The 21,345-nt window shown below is 49.0% G+C and overlaps 1 protein-coding gene across 1 annotated transcript; it reads right to left on the reverse strand.

Moving 5' to 3' along the window:
- Positions 1-336: 336 nt before the first annotated feature.
- LOC120846315 (histone H3-like centromeric protein A) lies at positions 337-7,337 on the reverse strand (the record flags this gene model as incomplete). Its single annotated transcript, XM_040218044.2, has 3 exons — positions 337-2,619; positions 5,052-5,237; positions 7,194-7,337. Coding segments are annotated over 3 exons (480 nt in total), but the record flags the coding sequence as incomplete, so codon positions are not given.
- Positions 7,338-21,345: the final 14,008 nt, after the last annotated feature.

Raw genomic sequence — 21,345 nt, forward strand, 5'->3', positions numbered from 1 at the left:
AGTCCAAGTTTTTCGATTCATGAAGATTTAGTAAATTAGGAATATTGTACCTCAGCATTTAAGTGCCATAATTTGTTCTTGGCGTGACCACCCCCCAACATTCAGCGCCACGAGTAGGATGAATAATATTTTTGGAGAGGCGGCCAAGGGTTACTATACTCGGCGACAACTTTTCTTGGCAATGCAGTGGAAGGTACGTCCCGCGTCCCCTCTCCCATTTTGAGTGTATGCAGGCTCTCCTCCTCTCCCATTTCCGGGGAGAGGAGGAGAGCCTGCGTACACTCAAAATGGGAGAGGGGACGCGGGCCTGTACCTTCCACTGCATTGCCAAGAAAAGTTGTCGCGGAGTGTAGGAAGCTTGTGTTCCTAATTAGCTCTATCTTAAGGCTTGTACTGAGCCTGTAAGAATACAAAATGTGCACATTGATAATGCGGAACTTTTTGAATAGGTCGGATGTATGCGATTGAAATGGGACATCGGCTATAGCTCTTATTGCTTTATTTTGTTGTAACAAATGAACCCTTTCAAGATTCGTTGAAGTGGTGGTACCCCAAACTAAATTACAATAATTTAAGTGCGAGTAGAACAAGGAATTATAAACTAGTAACTTGACGTGTATCGGTAAGGTATAACAATGGCGGTTTAACATGCCGACAGTTCTAGACAGCTTTGTAATAATGTAGTTAACATGTTCATCCCATGACATATCCGAAAAAATGACGCCTAGAATTTTAAAGGAATTTACAATCTCAATCTCGGCTGAGTCTAAACTAAGATCTCTCATAATGTTGATTATTTCATTTTTAGGGCGAAAGAGCACTGCTTTTGATTTTTCTGTGTTTATTTGAAGTGCATTATATGTACTCCACAAATTCAACCCGGAAAGCATTCGGTTTGCCTTATCAATTAATAAGTCGGTATTTTCTGCAGAGAAAAATATACTTGTGTCGTCAGCATAATTTACAAATTTCGCTTCTGAATCTTTGTTGATTATGTCATTTATGTATATGTTAAAGAGAAAGGGACCCAGTATACTACCTTGCAGTACACCAAAGTAAACGTATTGCAATCAATACTCCAGGTATGACTTTATTAGCTGCAAGGCATGCCCTCGGAAACCGTAAGTGTCCAATTTTGCTAGAAGTATTTTATGATTAAGGCAGTCAAACGCCTTTGAGAAGTCGACAAACACACCGAGAACCAGTTTTTTTTTTCTCGAAGTTTTGGAGAATAAATTTGTTTATAGATAATAAGGCAGCCTCGGTAGACCTATTTTTCATAAATCCAAACCGTGAGGTATTTATTAAGTTATATTTGTTTGAAAACGTCATAATTCGAGTATAAAGTATTTTTTCGAGAGCTTTAGAGAAAACTGGGAGTATAGAAACAGGCCGATAATTCCCCATTTCGTTTACGCTTCCTTTTTTATGCAATACTAACACCTTAGCTATCTGCATTTTCTTTGGAAATACGCTCGTGGATAAAGAGAAATTAAAAACATGAAATAACGCCGGCGCTATCAAGCGAACAACGTACTTGACGGGTCTTATCTGAATACCATCCGCGTCACAGCTTCCACTATTGTTTAATTGTAAAATTATGGAATTTACTTCTGGTTCGACCACCGGCTCTAAAAATATGGAGTCATTGTTTCTTTTGTCGCTAAAAGCAGAAGAATGTAGAGTCTCATCATTACTTGCAATATTGATAAAATGCTCGTTAAAGGCATTTGCTAAAGAATATCCGGTAAGTTCAGTACCATTGAAAAAAATGTTGTCGATAGAGCTTGAGGGTTGTTTACGATTGAGAATATGACACCAGTCCGCAGGTCGGAGCAGGTCGCATGCTTCCGAATGCGGGTTGCGTGTCCGGTAAAAACGCAAACGCAACATTGTCGTCGAAAAACAAAAAGCACGAGTTGACAGTTAAAACACTAAAAAGGCGCGAGGAAGAGAGTGAGAATATCGATGAGTGAACGACTTCATCCACACACAACCGCGGACGCAACAAACCGGAACGCGATCGAACCTGCGAGGCGACGCTTCCGAACGCTCGTCCTCCGCAAAGGAACATTACGCGTTGGCGAACGCGGGTCGCATGTCCGGTAACATCGCAAACGCAACTTTGTCGTCGAAAAGCAAAAAGCACGAGTTGACAGTTAAAACACTAAAAAGATAGGAGGAAGAGAGTGAGATTGTCGACGAGTGAATGTATTCGTCCGCACATGGCCGCGGACGCAAAAAACTGAAATGCGATCGAACCTGCGAGGCGGCGCTTTCCTGCCTCTTGGGCCCGCGACCGCACATTCGTCCCCGAGCCGACAGTGCGGCGACAAGCTTCCACCGCACTGTCAGCTTGGGGGCGAACAAAGTGTTGGAAATGCAACGATGAAAAGCAAACTATCTACAATGTCGGAGAAATGAAGCTATGTACAGAGCACCGTCGGCGTCTGAAGGAAGTGGGCGGCTTCAGAAGGATGTGGCGAGGGAGGCGCCGAAGGCCTTGAGGAGGTTCTGGAGGAAAATCATGTCTTGCTTCATCAGGGTCTTTCTCTTGGCGTGGAGGGAACACTGGTAACTCGCAGACAGGAAATTCATCACGAAGACCTCCGACGCCTCCTGGAAAAGAGGTGACGCCCGTTAAACGCCGACGAATCGAGTCGACACGTTAGAACCGGGACAGTCTCACAATTTTAATGTCGAAAAATTTACGGCCCGCATTTTTTATATTGTTTCTATTGACACAAGAGGAGAAAATGTGCCACCTTCGTTCAAAATGCTGCAAATTTGCTGCATACGGTAGAATCTCGATGATACGACGACGGTTCGTCCGAATTTCGGTACGATACAAATTTTTCGAAATTCCCGGCCGAAGTTCGTTAAGACTTATCTATTACGTTTCGGGATAGTCTCCGAATGCTTTCTCGGCCGCGGTGGATCATGTGAACGATCATCAACATTTACACATCCTGTGGGGTGCCATCACTTGGCTCCTACAACTGTAGCAGGCTTTTTGAGTCATTTCTCTCGCCGTTCTTTCTACATACGCACCATGCAATCTCGATAACCGTAGGTGCGTTCCAAATCTCGAAAACATACCCACGTCCAGCGCTGCTCTGTGTTGTCGCGTGATGAGAATTTGGCTCGCTGGAGTAACTCGCGTTCGCTTACTCCAGGGTTGCTGCTTTATATTTATTGTCATGCGATAAATGGGTTTCAGTAACTCTGACTGACTCAAGTGAACGTGAGAAATGACATACAGAAGTGACGTTGATCATGGAATCAACGCTTATCTAACGGCTTTTGCAAGTGTGAATTCGCAAATCCTACAGTGGCTGCTCCTCCGGAACCAGAGGAAAACTTGAGAATTGAGGACTGAGACCTGCTTTGGCTGAGAAATCGGCCTTTGATTTCATTACTGCAGATGACAGCCTCGCTTGTCGAGGCAATTGCTGACGAAGTGACGGCACCGCAAGGACGGTCAAGTAGCGGAGATAATGACGGCGACGTAAACTAATAACAAACAGCAACCGACGACTGCTGAAACACTGCATGCACTCAATGTGCTGCGCCGCATAGTGAGGCCGAGACCAACGTCAGCGACAACAGGTACGCTCGTTCTTTCGTGTTCTAAAAGTGCCGTTTGGGTGACATCGAAAAAAAGAAGACTCGGAAGAACAGTACCGACTTCCTTAGATGGGGGTGTGACCAATAAATTGCACGTATAGCCGCCCCTTTGCTTTAACGTAGTTATGCGACTTGTTTTTTGTTAGTATAAATATTGGACGACACATATATTTCCTGCAATCCCTCGAGATTCATATCACCGATATTCTACTGCAATTGCAAAAAACAAAACCATATTTTTTTTAATTTGCAGTTTTGTGTGGTTGTCATCGGAACTATGCTGTGACCTTTTTTGCGGTACGCGGGTTTTTGCGGCGCTATCTATCCATCTACCAGAAATAAGGGAAACCGTTTCCTCTCCTTCGGTACCTTTAACGTCTTTCCCTGCGGCAAGCCGTCCCCCCTCGATCCCTCGCCGCAACCTTCGACGATGGCAAGCGTGACCTTGAAAAGTTGACCAACGTGCAGGGAAGGCTGCTGGTCCCAAAGACGACACCGAACCTCACTCGAAACACTTCTACTTGTTCAATCTCTCTGTAGATTAAAAACTAGCGCACGCAAGAAAGAAAGGGTTCCCGCTCCTCGTATTATGGGTGGCCTCGACTAATTCCCACAAATAATTGGCCAAAGTTAGAAAATCGTTGCACCGCCTCTTTAAAGGGAAGACACCGCTCTTTCATGTAATGGAGGACCGGCGGTTGGGTCTGTTAGTGCACTGCGGCTCGGAGAGTGAGAGCGCAAGCTCACACAGCAAGACCCAAGGTTCCTGGTTCTTGCGATCCTCCCCACTCTTGCCCGTTTCGATCTGGACAAGCATCCTACCGGCGTGCGGTCGTGTTTCACCAAGCGGCGTATGCCGAAGACCCAAGGCTAGCAGTGGTACTGACCAAATAGGCCACGTAAATCGATTCAGTCACAGGCCTACCTGGCCTACGACTGAATAGGCATGTACTGACGAAAAAAAGGACTACCGTAAAATCCGAAGACATGCCCCACCCGAGAAGAGTAACCCATTCCTATTTCTGGCTCGAAGTGCTATTTCATTTGAAACACCGAAAGATAGCCCACTGATAGTAATCATAGTTTCGGATCAATGATGACCGTGGCGTAAATGCGTCTAGTTAGCTATGGCGAGATGTAAGCGAACACTGCTGATTGGAAAGTACAGTCATCTTTGCTTCATTGCCCCTTGCCGCGATAATAACTTTGCCAGGGACGCACAATAAAAAAATAGCATTTTTTCAACTTGCCTCGACTGCACACCAAAAGTTAGCCCACCCCTCAATTTCACCCAATTTTCTAACTATTTTAGGTCGACTATCTCTCAGGACTTTACGGTATGTGGGCCAACGTCGACGGAGAGACGACGCGGGTCGTTGCCGACGGGGCGCCACGACAGCGACCGAAAGACGAGGCAGGCCCACCTGTAGCGCCTGCAAGGCGAGCCCCTGCATGTAGTAGCAGTCGGAGCGACTGGGGGCCAAACCCTGCAGTATTTCCCTCACCACCCGCGCAAACGACAGCCGCGGAATGAGGAGCCGCGTAGTCCTCTGGAGGTGACGGATGTTCTTCAGCCAGGGTGGGGTGCGATGCTTCGACCTTTGATTGCCCTGGGCAGAAGAGGAGTGGCAACCGCGCTGATTAGCTCCTGCCGATTGACCTCCACCGGGCTAAAGTGTCAACCGCCATTTTTAAAAAGAAAGCTGATGGCGACTTTTTTTCTTCTAAAGTCTTACGCTCCATGAAATGCGGTATTTCAGGAGCGGTCATCTAAATTTGCTTAGAAGACACTTAATGGTTTTCTCGGAAAGAAGCTATACATTTATTAATTTTACCGCTAAACCTGGCGGGAAATGCACCGATGGGCAGACGGATGGGCGAAATCTTGCAATTGGTGGAGCTCCGTTGAAAAGCATTTCGCACCTTCAAAAAAAAAGAACTCTAGCGATTTCTGCAGTTAGGCAAATCAATACCAATAAACAAAAAAAAAGCTCTTCTTGCATTGTTGTGCCATAGGTAGACTTAACACAGAATGCATTGCATACTGCTTTGCACTGACACTGCCGGGAGGAACTCTCCACAAGTCTTGCGCCTCGACGGCATGAATGTTGTCGTGCGCTACATCTCTGCAAGAAAGCCCCGCCAAAAGCGGAGCAAGCCTTGCCCGCGCACCGAAAGTGGTCTTTAAGTGGCAATGAACACACCGCGTCTAAGACACCGCCCTTCTGTGATGCCATCGGGTGGAAATCGAGGGACCATTTTTCTTGTGACGCGGTAAATGCGCCGATTGGTGAACTGTTTTACTCCCATCAGGGCGGTGGGAGTAAATGCGAAGTTCGTGCACGCAATCGACAACTACAAGTTACCTGTCTGCTACAATTTCTTAAAATTATGCGATTTCTCGTTTGTTTGAGCAGTATTTATGGTCCGTGGCAGGCCGTGGCTGAAAACAGTTCCGAGATACCGTAATAAAATTAACTTCTTTGGGGAGAGGGGATTCTTAAAAACCCTTACATTTAATGCTTTTTAGAGAACATCGAGACAATGTCTACAGGGCGTCCCAGATTACTTGCACCAAACTTTAAAAAAAGCAAACGGAGTCCTCCAGGGAAGTAAAACCAACTGTACGTCGTTAGCAAGCGTCTTAACATAGTTGCCACATTTTTCTCGATCTGCCCAATTATTCGGTCGATTAAGACCAATTAGTTAACTTCAGTTATTCCTTTAAGGGCTGAGTTGTGAATTGGAAAGCGCCCCATTTCTTTCTTTTACGATTTGGTCCCAGACGCCTGAAATATATATCTTCTAACCTGTTTACAATCCACGCACTAAATACTTTCAAATGGCGCTCATTTACACCTACGCAACGACGCGTTTGATTGCACGGTGCCCCACACACCGTACAAAAATCGCAGGAAGTTGCATCTCTCCATTGTAACCATTACACCCGCTGTTGCCGGGTACCATTAATGGTGCCCGCGAGACAGCCGGGGAAACGTCGCTACTCATGAGCGACGCTCCTTCGGCGGCTTCGGCGCCCGCGTCGCACAGTTTCAAGATGGCGGCACCCATGCAACCGGGTGGGTAAAGATGGGAGCAGAGCACGAAAAATCGTGAGCGCCGACTTTGCCGGTCCCGAGAAAAGGGACGATAAAGACGGCGGCAAAGAAGAGGGGAGAGAAAGCAGACGGAGGGTTAGCCGTGCGCTTTTTTCTGCAGCGACTGGAGGTCGTTGGAGCTCTGGTCGACTTTGTTTTCATGGCATAAACAACGCTGACTTTTTTTTTTTTGCATGGCAGGTTTGAAAAGAGGGCAGCTTCGACCTCACCGGCGACGTTCTGCCGCTTCTCCGCGTACATTAAGGAGCTGCCGGCTACACGGGCTTGTCGGCACCTTCCTCCGGTACCTCCGACGTCCGCGTCTGCGCCGCCCCGCCATACCGAAGTGGCCGGGATGCGTGGGTCCTTTTCCTCCTACTCTTGGCATATCTAGTTGAGCGGCTTTAGTGGCCGTATTTTGCAAGATGGCGGCACCCACGCAAAGGCTGCGAGGAAAGGGCCACTTACCTTCCTGGGAGAGGTAGACTTTCGCCTCCTGCCGGGTCCCTTTGATGCCGAAGGCTCCGGTGCCGGTGGATTTGGAGCTCGGCGTGCCGCCGCCGATGGCTGTGCGGGAGCTTGGTGCGCCGGGGTCGGCGGACGTCTTTCTGGCGTAGGTTTGGCCCCTAAAGAGAGGTTAAGGTAAGTAAGAAAAACCCAAAAAACGTTAAAAAAAAAAAAAATAATAATAATAAATAAATAAAGAAAGAGTTTTTTTTTTAGTGTTTTGTTTGAGGTAAGGCAGTCTCGCAAATCCACGTTTGGGAACTGTTTCGGCATGAATTGACAAACGACATAAGCTAAGGCCCCGGCGAGCCAACTAGGGCCTTAAAGGGGTTATGACACGCCAAAAATAAAATATGAGATAATTATACTGCTAGGACCCATTGTATGTTCCTATAATCCTGCTGAATTTGTGTTGAAAATGGCGCGATAGTTTCGTGGATAAATCAATTTATATGCGGGCCCCTGGGAGGGGCAGATCCGGGCAAAGCTGGAGGCTGGCTACGCAGCCAGCCTCCAGCGCGGTGTCTCCTTGCACGCACTCACAGACTTGGCTCTCTTGGCGCATCGAGCCTCAGCTTCCTCGTTTACCTTCCACGTTTCGAGCATGCGGTCCGTGACGATTACGTCTACTGCATCGCTCGCCTTGTCGAAGTGTTCGACATCGATTGCAGCAGCGATGAGAGTGATTGCTATCAAGAGGTGTTGGAAGCTGTTCCTTTTTGACTGCGACCCGCTGGCGACCAGCTTCAGCAACGACGAGTTACGGACGAACTCGCCGTAATCACAGTCGTCCGGAAATATCTCGCAGGCGCATGCAGGGTGGAAGGTCGACGGGCCGGGAGCGAGAGTGAGAATAGCTTTCGGGTTACCGAGTTGCGTGAGCGGTTTTGATTGTACTGCAACGAGTAGAGCTTCGGCGATCATGGGGGCGCCTAGAATGAGAGAGTGTTCATGGTCACGTGGTTTAAGGACACCATGGTGTGACTAACTTGGGCAGTGTTGCCAGGTCGCCAGAGGGAAATGATAAAAATTCGTAAATTGAATGTTGCAGTTACCAGAGCTCTAAAATTCGCGTACCTTGGTGTATATACTAGGCAGACTATGAGCATTTCAAGAATAATCTATTCGTTCAATTTTCGTGTCATAACCCCTTTAACCTGGACACTTGGAGAAAGAGACGACGAGAAATCCTGCGGCCGTTATCGGTCAACGTCGCACTTGACCTTGGGACCGTTCAATCACAGCCGCCAGATTTCTTGCAGACTTTTTCGCCGAGTGTCCAGATCAGGGCCCCTGGAATGTCTGACCGAGGCACGTGACAACGCCCTGTCGATGCACACTCGCTCCGACCTCGCTTGTGGCTCGGTGGCCGCGGAGAGTCAGATGCAGTCGCCGAAGGCTACGAAAACAAAAGGTGCTTTGCTGTGTAAAAGTGCGCTGTCGTCTTATGTGGCACGATTTGGTCATTTCTCTAAGTAATGGTAGCTAGAAGACAGACAAGGTATAAGTGCCTTACAAGTTGATTCTGTTAAATAGTTTGTCAGCGAGAGTAAATTAACTACTCTGTGGCTACTTGACTTCGTCCAATGTTTGCCACCACCGCTGAAATCAACTGATGCATCTCTGATTACCCCTGGGGCAATGCTTACCAGTTTAAAATTTAAAAATAAGGGAACATAAAGGCATCGTGAAAGGCTAGAGGGATTGTCCGGTCAAATTTTGTATTCGAGAAAACAATTGAATATCGTTGTTACTGCCTCGAGATGCATCGTACGTGCAATATCTGAATTTTATATGCCCCTCTGCGTGAGTAATTGAATTTATACTGCTTCAATCGCATTCTAACGTAAACGCTGCTTTCATTGGCAACATTGAAGCTCTGATGTCACAAAACACAAAGCAAGCATTTCTGCCTCGTCGTTTCCCTGCGAGTAAACGCCTAAACGAGCTTCGTTTTTGTTGTTCTGCTCAACTTGTTTCGTGGTTGGGCGAAATTTTTGTTGCGCAATTGGGTGCCACAATCACTGGGCAGCACCTGCGAGCCAAGACATGACATTCCACTCTTTTCCGCGAGACGTACAGTGACGAGCAAAGTGGATCGTTGCCGTGCGTAGGGACTAGGTTCCCGTCAAAATCGAGATCCCGTTTACGCAACAATCATCTCGCAGAAGACAGCTACGAGCTAAACTCTGAGCGGACAAAAGGCTTGTAAGCTGAGGTGCGACGTTGTGCCAACGACATCAAACTACGTCCGTTCAATCCTCGGCCAAATCGGGTCAATTTGATTATGCAGCGAAACCGAAAGCAGCAGCTAGGCCACCTGGAAACGATACCAGAGGTTGTATTTAGAACGCGTGCAGCCCGATTCTGTTTGACCCGCGTGTGAAAATGGAGCGTGACTACGATTCATTAAGCTTGTCGAAGTCAAGTGACGACATGCATTTGAACGATTCGCCATTTGCCTTCAAACCGCGGACGTCGCCTCTAAGGAAATGACCCGCAGCCTCATCATTGCTCCAGCGGATCCGCCGACATGTGTACCCAGATGCCGCTTCAGAGGCGAAATCTGCAGCCTTTGATTTGCAAGCGCCCCTAGTTCGATCGGTGGCCGTCGCAGTTGTGTTTCAGCAAAATGGCATACGTTTGCTCGAAACCTATGGCTGTTTGCGAGTAATATCCTGCTAAAAGGCGTGACTTTTCTTGCACATGCTTGGGAACTGCATTAAAAGAACCGTATTTCAGTAGAGTACAGCCTAGGAGAATATTATTCGAAACAAAATCCAAGACATCCATCGACCAACGCTTGTTATCCCGACCATCCGACAAACCTATGTGTTTTGTGACGTTACTCAGCACCTACGGATGTCAGCCATTGACACTGGCAAAATTCGAGGTGCAGTTTCGTACCTACGCTCATGAAAGGTTTAATTAACAAAGGGAGATCATATATCAAAATAAAAATGACGTTTGTTACATGAAAGCTTCCTCGATGTAACGAGCGCAAAAGCTTAAGTACTTCCGGTTTCGACCGGACAATACCTTTAACAAGCGCTTGTGTTCTACTTTGAAAGTACAATTTATTTATATTACAGGGAGTTTTGAGAAACGAGCACCATGTTTTTTGGTTCGGGTAACTAAACTATGCGTCGAAGAAAGCTCAAACTCCGTGAGAACATGATGCTGGCAGTTGGGATAGAATGTGAAAGCTTGAGAACATGACGTTACCTTCATCAAAAGATAATTGAGAAACAAAATTTCTCTGAGCCAACGTCTACGTAAGCATGATGTTGTTAGAACAAGAAATGACACTCATGTAACATCTATTTCAGTGAAAAAAAGAAAAACTTCTCAGCAGAAAAGAAGATATTGTTTTCTTTCTTGCTGACAAGTTTTTTTCACTAAAATAGATACTACAGGTACCCAGTGTCATTTCTCTTTTTGACAACATAAAGCTTAGCTGGACTTTGGCTCCTAGAGAAATTTTTGTTTTTTTCAATAATCTTTTGATCCAGGCGATGTCCCGGTGTCAAACTTTTGCATTCTATCCCAAAAGCCACCGTCACATTGTCACGAAGTTTGAGCTTTCAGCGATGCTTAGTTTTTGTCTACCCAAGCCGAAAAACATGGTTCTCGTTTCTAGGGAACTTCCTGTACTTTACTTCAAGCACGCTGTGCTTGGTGTACTTCTTGCTTTACCTGAAGTACATAACATCCAACTTACTTTTTTTACGTAAAGTACTTTTCAGATGTACTTTACCAAACACTGATTATCTATTAGAAATGGCCGCATATAACAGAGTCAAAACTTTTCAAAGCCAGTGTAGAACGAACAATGTGAAAAACAAGTAGGAAACACAGATGTCAGGAGCATTCCGGGGCCAACCCATAGACGTCGCCATTGCCTTCTCTCGTCGTCAGAGCCATGATGCTGAGAGTTTAGGCATTAATTGGCAAGAATAGGGCTAGAATGAAAGCACGTCATTGGTTGAAATTGGTTCGATGACCTTGGACGCGTTGATTGACAGCATTTGTGACCAACCACCACTCACGAATATTCCTCTAGCAGGGGCAATGAGCTTAACCTATATCCTTCAATCACAATTTCTGGGTAAGGATGTATTCGAGTATTTCATTTCAGCATGCTAGACTTGAAGTTTGCAACTCTTCGCAACCGAAAAGGCAATGCATGCGACGTTCAGAATGCACTTCATCTTTCTTTTGGTTGCAGACACAGCCGCGGCCGAGTGGACGGAAGGGACCGCAGACACAGCTCCGTGGCAATTTGGACCCTAACCCCGAACACGCACCCCACATTCGCAGCTACGCCTCCTGTTTCAGAGAACTTTTCTCGTCAATGTCACCTTCTCTGGCTCAATTAACGGCACTCAGCACCCTGAAACTCCCTATCTCCATCAATCTCTTACCATTATTCATTCATGCACTCTCAGCATCATCCAGAAACTAACAAATACCTGTGCCACGATCGCGCCTCCTTCAAGGTTAACTCCGGTTCTTTTTATTTTGCAGAATCATCACAGGGCGCAGCTTTCGCCGCTCCGCCCTGGTTTCCATCAGGTCCTCCCATTGACCAAACTCTTTCTATGTACAGCCCTGCTCGTTGTAAGAGATCACAAGAACTCATTCGTAAGCAAATGCAAGTGTGCAAACCAGCCTTAAAGGGGCCACTAAAGTGGATTTCGAGACTGTCGTTTAATGCTGCGAACCCAACACATGCGCACTATGGGCATCTTACAAAACCCAAAATTGTCATTGTGTGGAACAATTCTTTTTTTTACCATTAAAAGAGCAACCAAATGTCTCGACACGCCCCACTTACGAGACATCTTGGAAAAGGGGCGCGCCGCAATGCCCATTCGCGTTTTCAACGAAGAAAGAGGCCACGCATGGCTGTACTTTTGTGTTTTGCGACAAACCTTAGTGTCCCCCTTTAGGGCTGCAAGCCGACCTGTCCTAACCCGCGACGACCCACCTGCGGAACGGCGCTGGACGCTGGGCGCAGACACTGCGGGCCCCTCGTCGTCCCCGGAAGACGGCGAAGACGGTTCTTGTCCCGCCTGCGGAGGTCGTTCCGCCGACGACCTTGCGCCGAAACTCCTCGGGGTCGAGGGACGGCGACCAACGCCCGAAGTCGACGCCTCAGGAACGTCTGCCCTCTTTGAAGACTCCGAGTGCTCGCGCTCTGCGTGGACGGAACGTGCCTCGGATGACTTTGCGGCAGAGCCCCTCGGAGTTGCGGGCTTGCGGCTGCTCGGCGTGCTCCTGCGGAAACGGGGACCGAAGACGATGGTTGGGACTTCACGCGCTGTGTCGAACACAAATGGTTATCACTCCGGTTTGGGGAATCTTAGGGTAAAGTTGGTTTGCAAAGAACAGATTCCCGTGGCATTCTCTGTAACTTGTAACAAACTTTGCAGTTATTAAAAAAAAAAATTTTTTTTCGGCAGTTTGATATTTTAAGTTCCAGGGAATGAAACCAGCCGTCGGATGGCCAACACAACAAGCTTCTCATCTATACTCCATCTGACTAAAACCGTGCAGTACAGCCAAGGCTACACAGAAGAGAGTATTCCTACCTGTTGAAGAGGAGGGAAAGGAGGAAAGGGGGAATCCCAGCTCTTCTCTGCCGTTCCTCCTTTCTCTCCTCTTGAACAGGTTGGCATACACTCTCTTCCTTTTAGCCTTGGCTGTATTGCACGGTTTTAGTGAGACAGTATAGGGCACGTCAAAATGTTAGGCGCTGGAGAAAATCGGCCATCTGCCGCAAGCCCTGGTTTTACTCTTTTCATTCACATTCACAAGTTGTCACAAGTTCTGCGAATAACTTATTTTTTTTCTTTTGTATAATGCTGTTAGAAGTTGAATGCATGAAGTGATTACTCAGCGTATCTTTGCATGTAATATCTTTTTGTGTTCTGAATGGACGTCCTGCTGACACATTTTAGACGGGCCCCAGACCTCGTCAAGCTGCCACTGGCAGCTTTTTGTCTAGGGTCTCCGTTGGCTTAAAGGCCATAAATAAAATGATTGATTGATTGATTGATTGATTCAGTTCATTGAAAAGCATGGCTAGAGGGCCCAGGTATGCACCATATATCGCCACGCCACCGTCCACACAATGAAGTCCGTCTGCTGTAGTCACCGGACGTCAATAGACGGGCACTTGAACGCAGCGTCTGAAGTTGGCTACAGCTGCGCCATTTTCCGAATGCCGCCTGCTACCAATGCGGCAATGCTAGCTTGGGCTTCAAGCTAGGCGGACAAACATACCGTGTGGTGTGCAGGGTCCGATCCTGCATCAAGCCTCGTCGAAACCGCCAAGAGTTCGCTGGGCAACCGCTTTACGAAGTCGGCATCGATCTACACACCAGCGCGTCCGGCTTTGGCCAGCGTTTCGGCATTCACATTAGAAGACAACATCTGGAAGATGGCGTCTCCCATTGCTGGCTTCAGACGTTGCATTCGCACATTCTTCCATAATGAAGACACTGCGTTGCCACGGTGACAGAGTAGGACTTTATTGTGCGGAAGGAGGTAGCAGGGTGGCTAGATTGGACGCATACTTCGGCTCTTTTGCTGTGCTTTTCGGTGGATGGAACATGAACACAAAAAAATTAGTTGTTTGTTCATGTTCATAAATCGTTTAAAACGTTTAGAAATCTTAGAGTGCAGCTCTTAAGGAAGAGGAGGGAAGGGTATGCCCCTGCTCCTCCTCCTCCCGCTAAATTTGTTAATGGGTCACTTGACACAAAGTCATGTGACGTCATTTTCGCCGCTAGATTAATAATAACGTTATCGAAGCCTTTATTCGAGTAAGACGTTATTGACAGGGAACTAGCTCAGCCATTGAAGCTAGCTGTGTTATCGTGTTGCCGGCCCGAAATTCGCTCAGCCAGCAATCAGGGCAACACATGTTGTCCAACACAAGTTGTGGCTGTTTTTGTTGCCGAAAGCTGTCATACCAAGGCAACATTTTCTCTGCCGCCCATGTTGTCCTGCTGTTGCCGCGATGTGACAGGTTTGTCAGACAACATGGAGAGCGAGCAACAAGTTGCCCAATTCTTTGGGGTTAAGATATTCGCATAGTTTGGGGCCATTTGCGAATATCTTCATGGGCAATCTAGAATCTAATTTTCTTTCAAGCTGCCCCCTTCAACCAATGTTTTATAAGAGATTCATGGATGATATATTTATAATCTGGCCACACAAAGAGGACGCGCTGCTTAGCTTCATCGAAGTTTTTAATTCTGTGGACCCTTCTAATTAGTTTTTCTCAATTATTCCAAAACCGAAGTTAATTTTCTAGACGTCAGGGTAATAGTTGAGGGCACAAAACTAGTCGCTCGACTCTATCAAAAGCCGACTGACCGTCAAAAATACTTGCACTTCGACAGTGGCCACCCACATCCTTGCAAAACCAGTATACATGGCTTGCACATGACGTCATTCAAAAAGCGGTTCGATGACCACCAGAGAAGAGGGGAAGAAGGAGCTCCCCTCTTAGCAGGATCCAGGCACGTAGCCAGAAGTTTGTTTCGGGGGGGGGGGGGGGGGGGGGGCGCCCATGACAAAATGCTGTATGAGGGGGAGGGGGGAGAGAAGTTCCCAGCAAAATGGAAGATTTTGGGGGGGGGGGGGGGGGGGCGGGCCCCATGGGCCCTCCCCTGGCTACATGCCTGGCACGATCCTCTTTTGTGCCTCCCGGATTTGCACCGACGTCGCTATTTTCCTCCCAAAATTAACCCGTTACTCAAAGTTCTTACAAAAGCAGCTTCCCTCTCCTCATCTTACATGGTAGTCAAAAGTATGCAATGTGACGTCAGTGCAAGCCATGCATAACTTATAGTCAGGCACATAGGTTCAAAAGCGTGCGTTCATACCACGGTTCAAACAACGACGGCTCCAACGCTAACCAACTACGAGAAGTATTAACAGAACAGAAGTACCCTGAACTAACTATAGACAATGTTCCAAGAGCAAAAAAAATCATTTTTTAAGTATCGCAGTGGGTTGCAGAGAGCGTTGAGAGAGGGCTAAACTCGCCTACAAAAACTCCGAATTCTCCCGGGTCCCAGCAGAATAGACACTGCCTATGTTTTATGTCCGCACCCACCTCCGTAGAATATGCAAGCTGCGTAAAGGTCCGCCACGAGGGGGGCTTACCAGAAAGATGCTGCTTTGGGCTGTGAAGGCCGTCGCGAAGCGTCTTCTGCTTCCGAGCTTGCCTCAGACAACAACGACGGACTGTCTTGCTCCTGGTACTGCCATCGCTTCGGAGGGCGGGCCTCTCGCGGAGGAAGTTGGGGAAAGATGTCGTATTCATAACAGTCCGGCTCCCGTCGCCTCCGGGCGTCCCCCGGTTCGCTGCCTAGCAGCCGGTCACCCGGTTGGTACCGGCGTGAAGCCATCAAACTCCTCGGGGTCGAGGGACGGCGACTAACGCCCGAAGTCAACGCCTCGGCAACGTCTGCCCTCTTTGAAGATTCTGAGGGCTCGCGCTCTGCGTGGACGGAACGCGCCTCGAATGACCTTGCGGCAGAGCTTCTCGGAGTTGGGGGCTTGCGGCTGCTCGGCGTGCTCCTGCGGAAACAGGGATCAAAGACGATGGTTGGGACTTCACGCGGTGCGTCGAACACAAATGGTCATCGCTCCGGTTCGGGGAATCTTAGGGTAAAGTTGGTTTACACAGAACACATTCCCGTGGCATTCTAGGTAACTTGTAACAAACTTTGCAGTTATTCAAAAAAAAAATTTTTTTTTCGGCAGTTTGATATTTTAAGTTTCAGGAAATGAAGTCAGCTGTCGGATGGCCAACACAACAAGCTTTTCATCTATATTCCATCTGACTAAAACTGTGCAGTGCAGCCAAGGCTACACTGTATCCCTACCTGTTGAAGAGGAGGGAAAGGAGCAAAGGGGGAATCCCAGCCCTTCTCTACCGTTCCTCCTTTCCCTCCTCTTGAACAGGTTGGCATACACTCTCTTCCGTTTAGCCTTGGCTGTACTGCACGTTTTTAGTGAGACAGAGTGTAGGGCACGTCAAAATGTTAGGCGCTGGAGAAAATCGGCCATCTGCCGCAAGTACTGGTTTTACTCCTTTCATTCACGTTCAGTCCATTGAAAAGCATGGCTAGAGGGCCCAGGTATGCACCATATATCGCCACACCACCGTCTACACAATGAAGTCCGTCTGCTGTAGTCACCGGACGTCAATAGATGGGCGCTTGAATGCAGCGTCTGAAGTTGGCTACAGCTGCGCCATTTTCCGAATGCCGCCTGCTACCAATGCGGCAATGCTAGCTTGGGCTTCAAGCTAGGCGGACAAACATACCGTGTGGTGTGCAGGGTCCGATCCTGCATCAAGCCTCGTCGAAACTGCCAAGAGTTCGCTAGGCAACCGCTTTACGCAGTCGGCATCGATCTACGCACCAGCGCGTCCGACTTTGGCCACCGTCTCGGCATTCACGTTAAATGGCGTCTCCCATTGCTGGCTTCAGACGCTGCATTCGCACATTCTTCCACAATGAAGACACAACTTTGCCACGGTAACAGAGTAGGACTTTATTGTGTGGAAAGAGATAGCAGGGTGGCTAGATTGGATGCATACTTCGGCTCTTTTGCTGTGCTTTTCGGTGGATGGAACATGAACACAAAAAAACATTAGTTGTATGTTCATGTTCACAAGTCGTTTAAAACGTTTACAAATCTTAGAGTGCAGTTCTTGAGGAAGTTCTTACAAAAGCAGCTTCCCTGTCCTCTTCTTACATGGCGGTCAAAAGCATGCGATGTGACGTCAGTGTAAGCCATGCATATCTTATTGTCAGGCCCACAGTTTCAAAAGCGTGCGTTCAAACCACGGTTCAAACGACGACGGCGCCAACGCCAACCAACTACGAGAAGTATTAAAAGAACAGAAGTACCCTGCAAGAAAAATAATTTTGTACGTATCGCAGCGGGTTGCGGAGAGCGTGGAGAGAGGTCTAAACTCACCTACGAAAACTCCGAATTCTCCCGGGTCCCGGCAGAATAGACACTGCCTATGTTTTACGTCCGCACCCACTTCGGTAGAAGATGCAAGCTGCGTAAAGGTCCGCCACGAGGGGGGGCTTACCAGAAAGATGTTTGTTTGGGCTGTGAAGGCCGTCGCGAAGCGTCTTCTGCTTCCCAGCCTGCCTCAGACAACGTCGACGGACTGTCTTGCTCCTGGTACCGCCATCGCTTCGGAGGGTGGGCCTCTCGCGGAGGGAGTTGGGGAAAGATGTCGTATTCATACCCGTCCGACTCCCATCGCCTCCGGGCGTCTCCCGGTTCCCTGCCTAGCAGCCGGTCCCCCGGTTGGTATCGGCGTGAAGCCATCACCGCGCGACCGATGTGACTACGGTGACTACGTCAACTACGTCAACTACGTCTGCCACAATCGGCGAAAATCCCGCCAGACGCCTGGATTTTGGATTGGATTGGATTGGTCCGTTATAGACCCTTCCCCTGGCAAATGCCGAGCCTGATCTCTATGTGCCGAGCGCTCCGCGCTAGCGCCCTATCCCGCCCATACATCAAAAGTGCTCCCAATGTGGCAACAAATGACGCGATTGTCATGCTCTTGCCTGTCGCGATCCTGGCGGTTGGCCGTAGAATTGCTGGCGAAAAGCACGAGCGAACGCGAGTGTCGCTGTCGTCATGCTTCGCTTTAGGCGTCCCAACTTCCGACTGCCCGAACTTCCGTGAACTGTCACAATGGAACGCGACCTGCAGCAGAACAGGCGTCTGGCATTTATACCACAACTGTTGGGACGCCGCCAGGGTCGCGACCGGCGACAGCATGACACTTTTATGACGTCATCAGGCGGAAATTGAGGGACCACTTTTTTGGCCGCGGTAAACACACCAGTCGGAGACGCGTAAAGGGGTGTCCAAACAGGACACTACAAAACCCGCGACTCCGACAAATCGTGAAAATTGAAGCGGACGCTTCTATTTTTACGGTCTGTCGGAGTCGTGAAAATGTTTGCAGGAGTCGTGAAAATTTTTACGATCACGACTGCTCTCCTCTTCAGATTGACGTCACACGCCACATGCGTCTGGCTCACCTCGCCAACGCCCTCGCGTACCGCCGTCGCCTCGGGCCTCGGCTCGAAAGCCAAGGAGGTCCGGCTTTGGGTGGATTTGGGACATTCCTGCGTCGAAGGGTGCGTTTCGCCCGCCTCGGATCTGCTTTCTTTGTCGAGATTCACTTTCGTCGTGATGGCGTCCGATGCGGTTCCGTATTGTGAGCGGAGGCCTTGAGCAATTGACCGACAGCCAACAGAGCGTGTGAGTGGCTCTCCGGACCCACGTGATGAGCAGAGCAAGGCCGCCGTGGAGGAAGCGAGGGGGAGATTTGACGGAGGGAAAATTTCCCCCCGGGAAGAATTGACGGAGGGAAATTTCCCTCCGACGGCCGGAAGCGGATCGCGGCAGAGCGCGGCACGATTTGCCGGAGTCGCGGGTTTTGTAGTGTCCTGTTTGGACACCCCTGAAAGGGGCCCTGCAATGACTTTTTGACTGGTTTTTAATTTGCAGTGAACCTGAGCGTACTGAACGTAGTAACTTAATTCAACTTTTCTTTTCTCAAATTTCGCTTTATTTTAAAAGTTATAGGCAAATTAGAATTACAAAAACAAGCAAAAAATAACCTCCTTCATGGCGTCGTAGGTCCTGCTTTGAGTGGCCTTGAACTAGAGGAGTAGTGAGCTCATCGTGCGCACACGGCTGCCGCACTCCGTGTCGACGGCTCGAGAGGGCGCCACTAAAGCACGTGTTGGATAGGCTGTACAAAGCGGGCGGCCAGGGCAGCTCGTATTGCATTTGCAGCGCGACTGAACACTAATTCAGCATAACATTTCATTGGCCACAAATGACAGCAATCACGGGGTAAAGATCAGTTCAGATCGGGAGCCACTTCCCGCTGACGCACCGCCAAATGGCCGAATCGCCAACAGGGCCCGCGCCGAAGGCCTTCGGAACGCTCGGAACCGGTCGGATTCTTGAGCCGGTATACGACCACAGCGCCGCCGCGTACATCCGGGACCTTTCTACGCTCCTCGTTTGTCGTAGCCTCATCCCACTAGCTTTTTCTAGTATGCGCCGTTTTTGTTTCCGCCGCTTGGTGGCGGGTATGTCGGCGGGTCATTTCTCGTTTCCGTACTTTCTAAACTGCATTTGTTTCTTTTCTGATCTGTGAACAAAAACTACTTTCATACATAATTGAAACGGTTCGCGACACTTATATTTTGTATCTCGACTAAAAAAAAGCTCTTAGCGGCTTTGACCAGTGGCAAGCCCAGGACCAAAGACGTCACATTTTGCGCGCTCTCGGTACCGCGGGTCGCCCTCGTCGGTGGAGGAGGCTTCCGTGTCGTCCGGTTAAAATATGGCGCACTGATATTTAGTTACTCTCTCCGTGCCCGCTGGCTTGCCCCAACCCCAAGAGACGTGGAAACCGCAAAAAAGGTAGACGCTTAAATATGATTGCAGGGCCCCTTGAAGGGGGTGTCCAAACAGGACACTACAAAACGCACGACTCCGACAAATCGTGAAAATTGAAGCGGACGCGCCAGCTTCAAGCCCGCTTCAATTTTCACGATTTGTCGGAGTCGTGCGTTTTGTAGTGTCCTGTTGGGACACCCCTTAACGCGTTCCAGGCGTCGTCGAGCGGTCACAGGGGGGTAAAGGTGGGTGAGGAGGAGTGGCAAATCCCGTGCGCCGACATCCTGGGTCCCGAGTGAACGAACGCAAAAGAGAGCGACAGAACACGAGAGAAATAAAGCAGCGTTGCCATGGTAACGCGAAGAGTGAAAACTTTCAGCAATATAAACAGTGATAATTTAACGTTGTAAACTAAATTCTGAGCTATTCTAACGCTTATAAAAAGCAATAAAGTCATTACGCTGCATTAATTTCCCTTTTGTCGAAATCTCGGAAATCTGGTGGTTGCGCAGTTTCGTATTCCTCAACCGCGCCCAGCCGCGCCCCACCGGCGCGTTGGTAATGGTGTAGGTTTAGAAAGAGTTATATACGTAAAAACAGGGGACGGGACAATACATCTTTCAACTTTCAACAAACAAATGAATTTATTGCCGGACGCTTCGCCTTCGGAGCTCCACTATAAGAGAGGGAAAGTTAAAAGGAGGGGGGAAGGGGAAGGAGGGCGGAGGGGGGGGGGGAGGGGGGGGGGGCAAGACAAGGACCCGGGAGAAAAACTGGGGGAAGTAAAGCGCAGAGACAGCGGAAAGGAGAGGAAGGAAGGAAGCATCCCGATTTCCCTCTCAGGAGCAAGGGGCGCCCGCCCGGCCCGCCAAGGCCGTCAACTCCTGTCTCAGGAATGTCGCCTCTCTCTCGGACAGCGATAATGAGGCCGAGGAAATGTTCTTCGGCGCCTCTTTTATGGCGAACGCCTCCACGATCTCGCGCCCGTAGCGGTTCTTGTTGGCCCCCAGAACACGCGCGGACGGGAACTCGGGGGCACATGGAGCGCAAGCCTTGAGGTGATGGACCATGGGGTGTTGGGAGTCTTCGTCGTTTTTTGCGATTTCTCTCTCATGTTCGCGCAGGCGGTCGTTGAGGCAGCGGCCCGTCTGTCCGATGTACTCTGCTCCGCACGAGAAGGGCACTGAATACACCCGTCCGACCGCGCAGGGAACAAAGGGGGCCGCATGCCTCTTGGCGCAGCTGATCTTGGGAGGAGGGGGAGAGTTTACCAGGCGGCACATGGCGCTCAACTTGAAGGGGCACGAAAACGCAACGTCCATGTCGAAACTTCGAGCCACTGTTTTTAGTCGGTGGGCCGTGTTGTGGAAATAGGGGATGGTTGTATACCTCTGCCGGGCAAGCTTCCGAGCGGTGGCTTTTTCAACTATTAGTTTTCTGAGCGTGGAGGCCAGCAGGTCGCGCGGGTATCCGGCGTTTGCGAGGCGGCTGAGCTGTCCCTCCAGGCTAGATGAGGAGAGGTGTTGACAGGATTTTGTGCGGGTGGAGGAGATGAGACTTTTTGCGATGCCTGCTTTTACTGTCTTTGAATGGTGGCTAGTAAATGGTAGCACCGGCTTCTGCGTCCGCT

The sequence above is a fragment of the Ixodes scapularis genome, unplaced genomic scaffold, assembly GCF_016920785.2.
Source record: "Ixodes scapularis isolate PalLabHiFi unplaced genomic scaffold, ASM1692078v2 PGA_scaffold2__306_contigs__length_199485367, whole genome shotgun sequence".
Lineage (NCBI taxonomy): Eukaryota > Metazoa > Arthropoda > Arachnida > Ixodida > Ixodidae > Ixodes > Ixodes scapularis.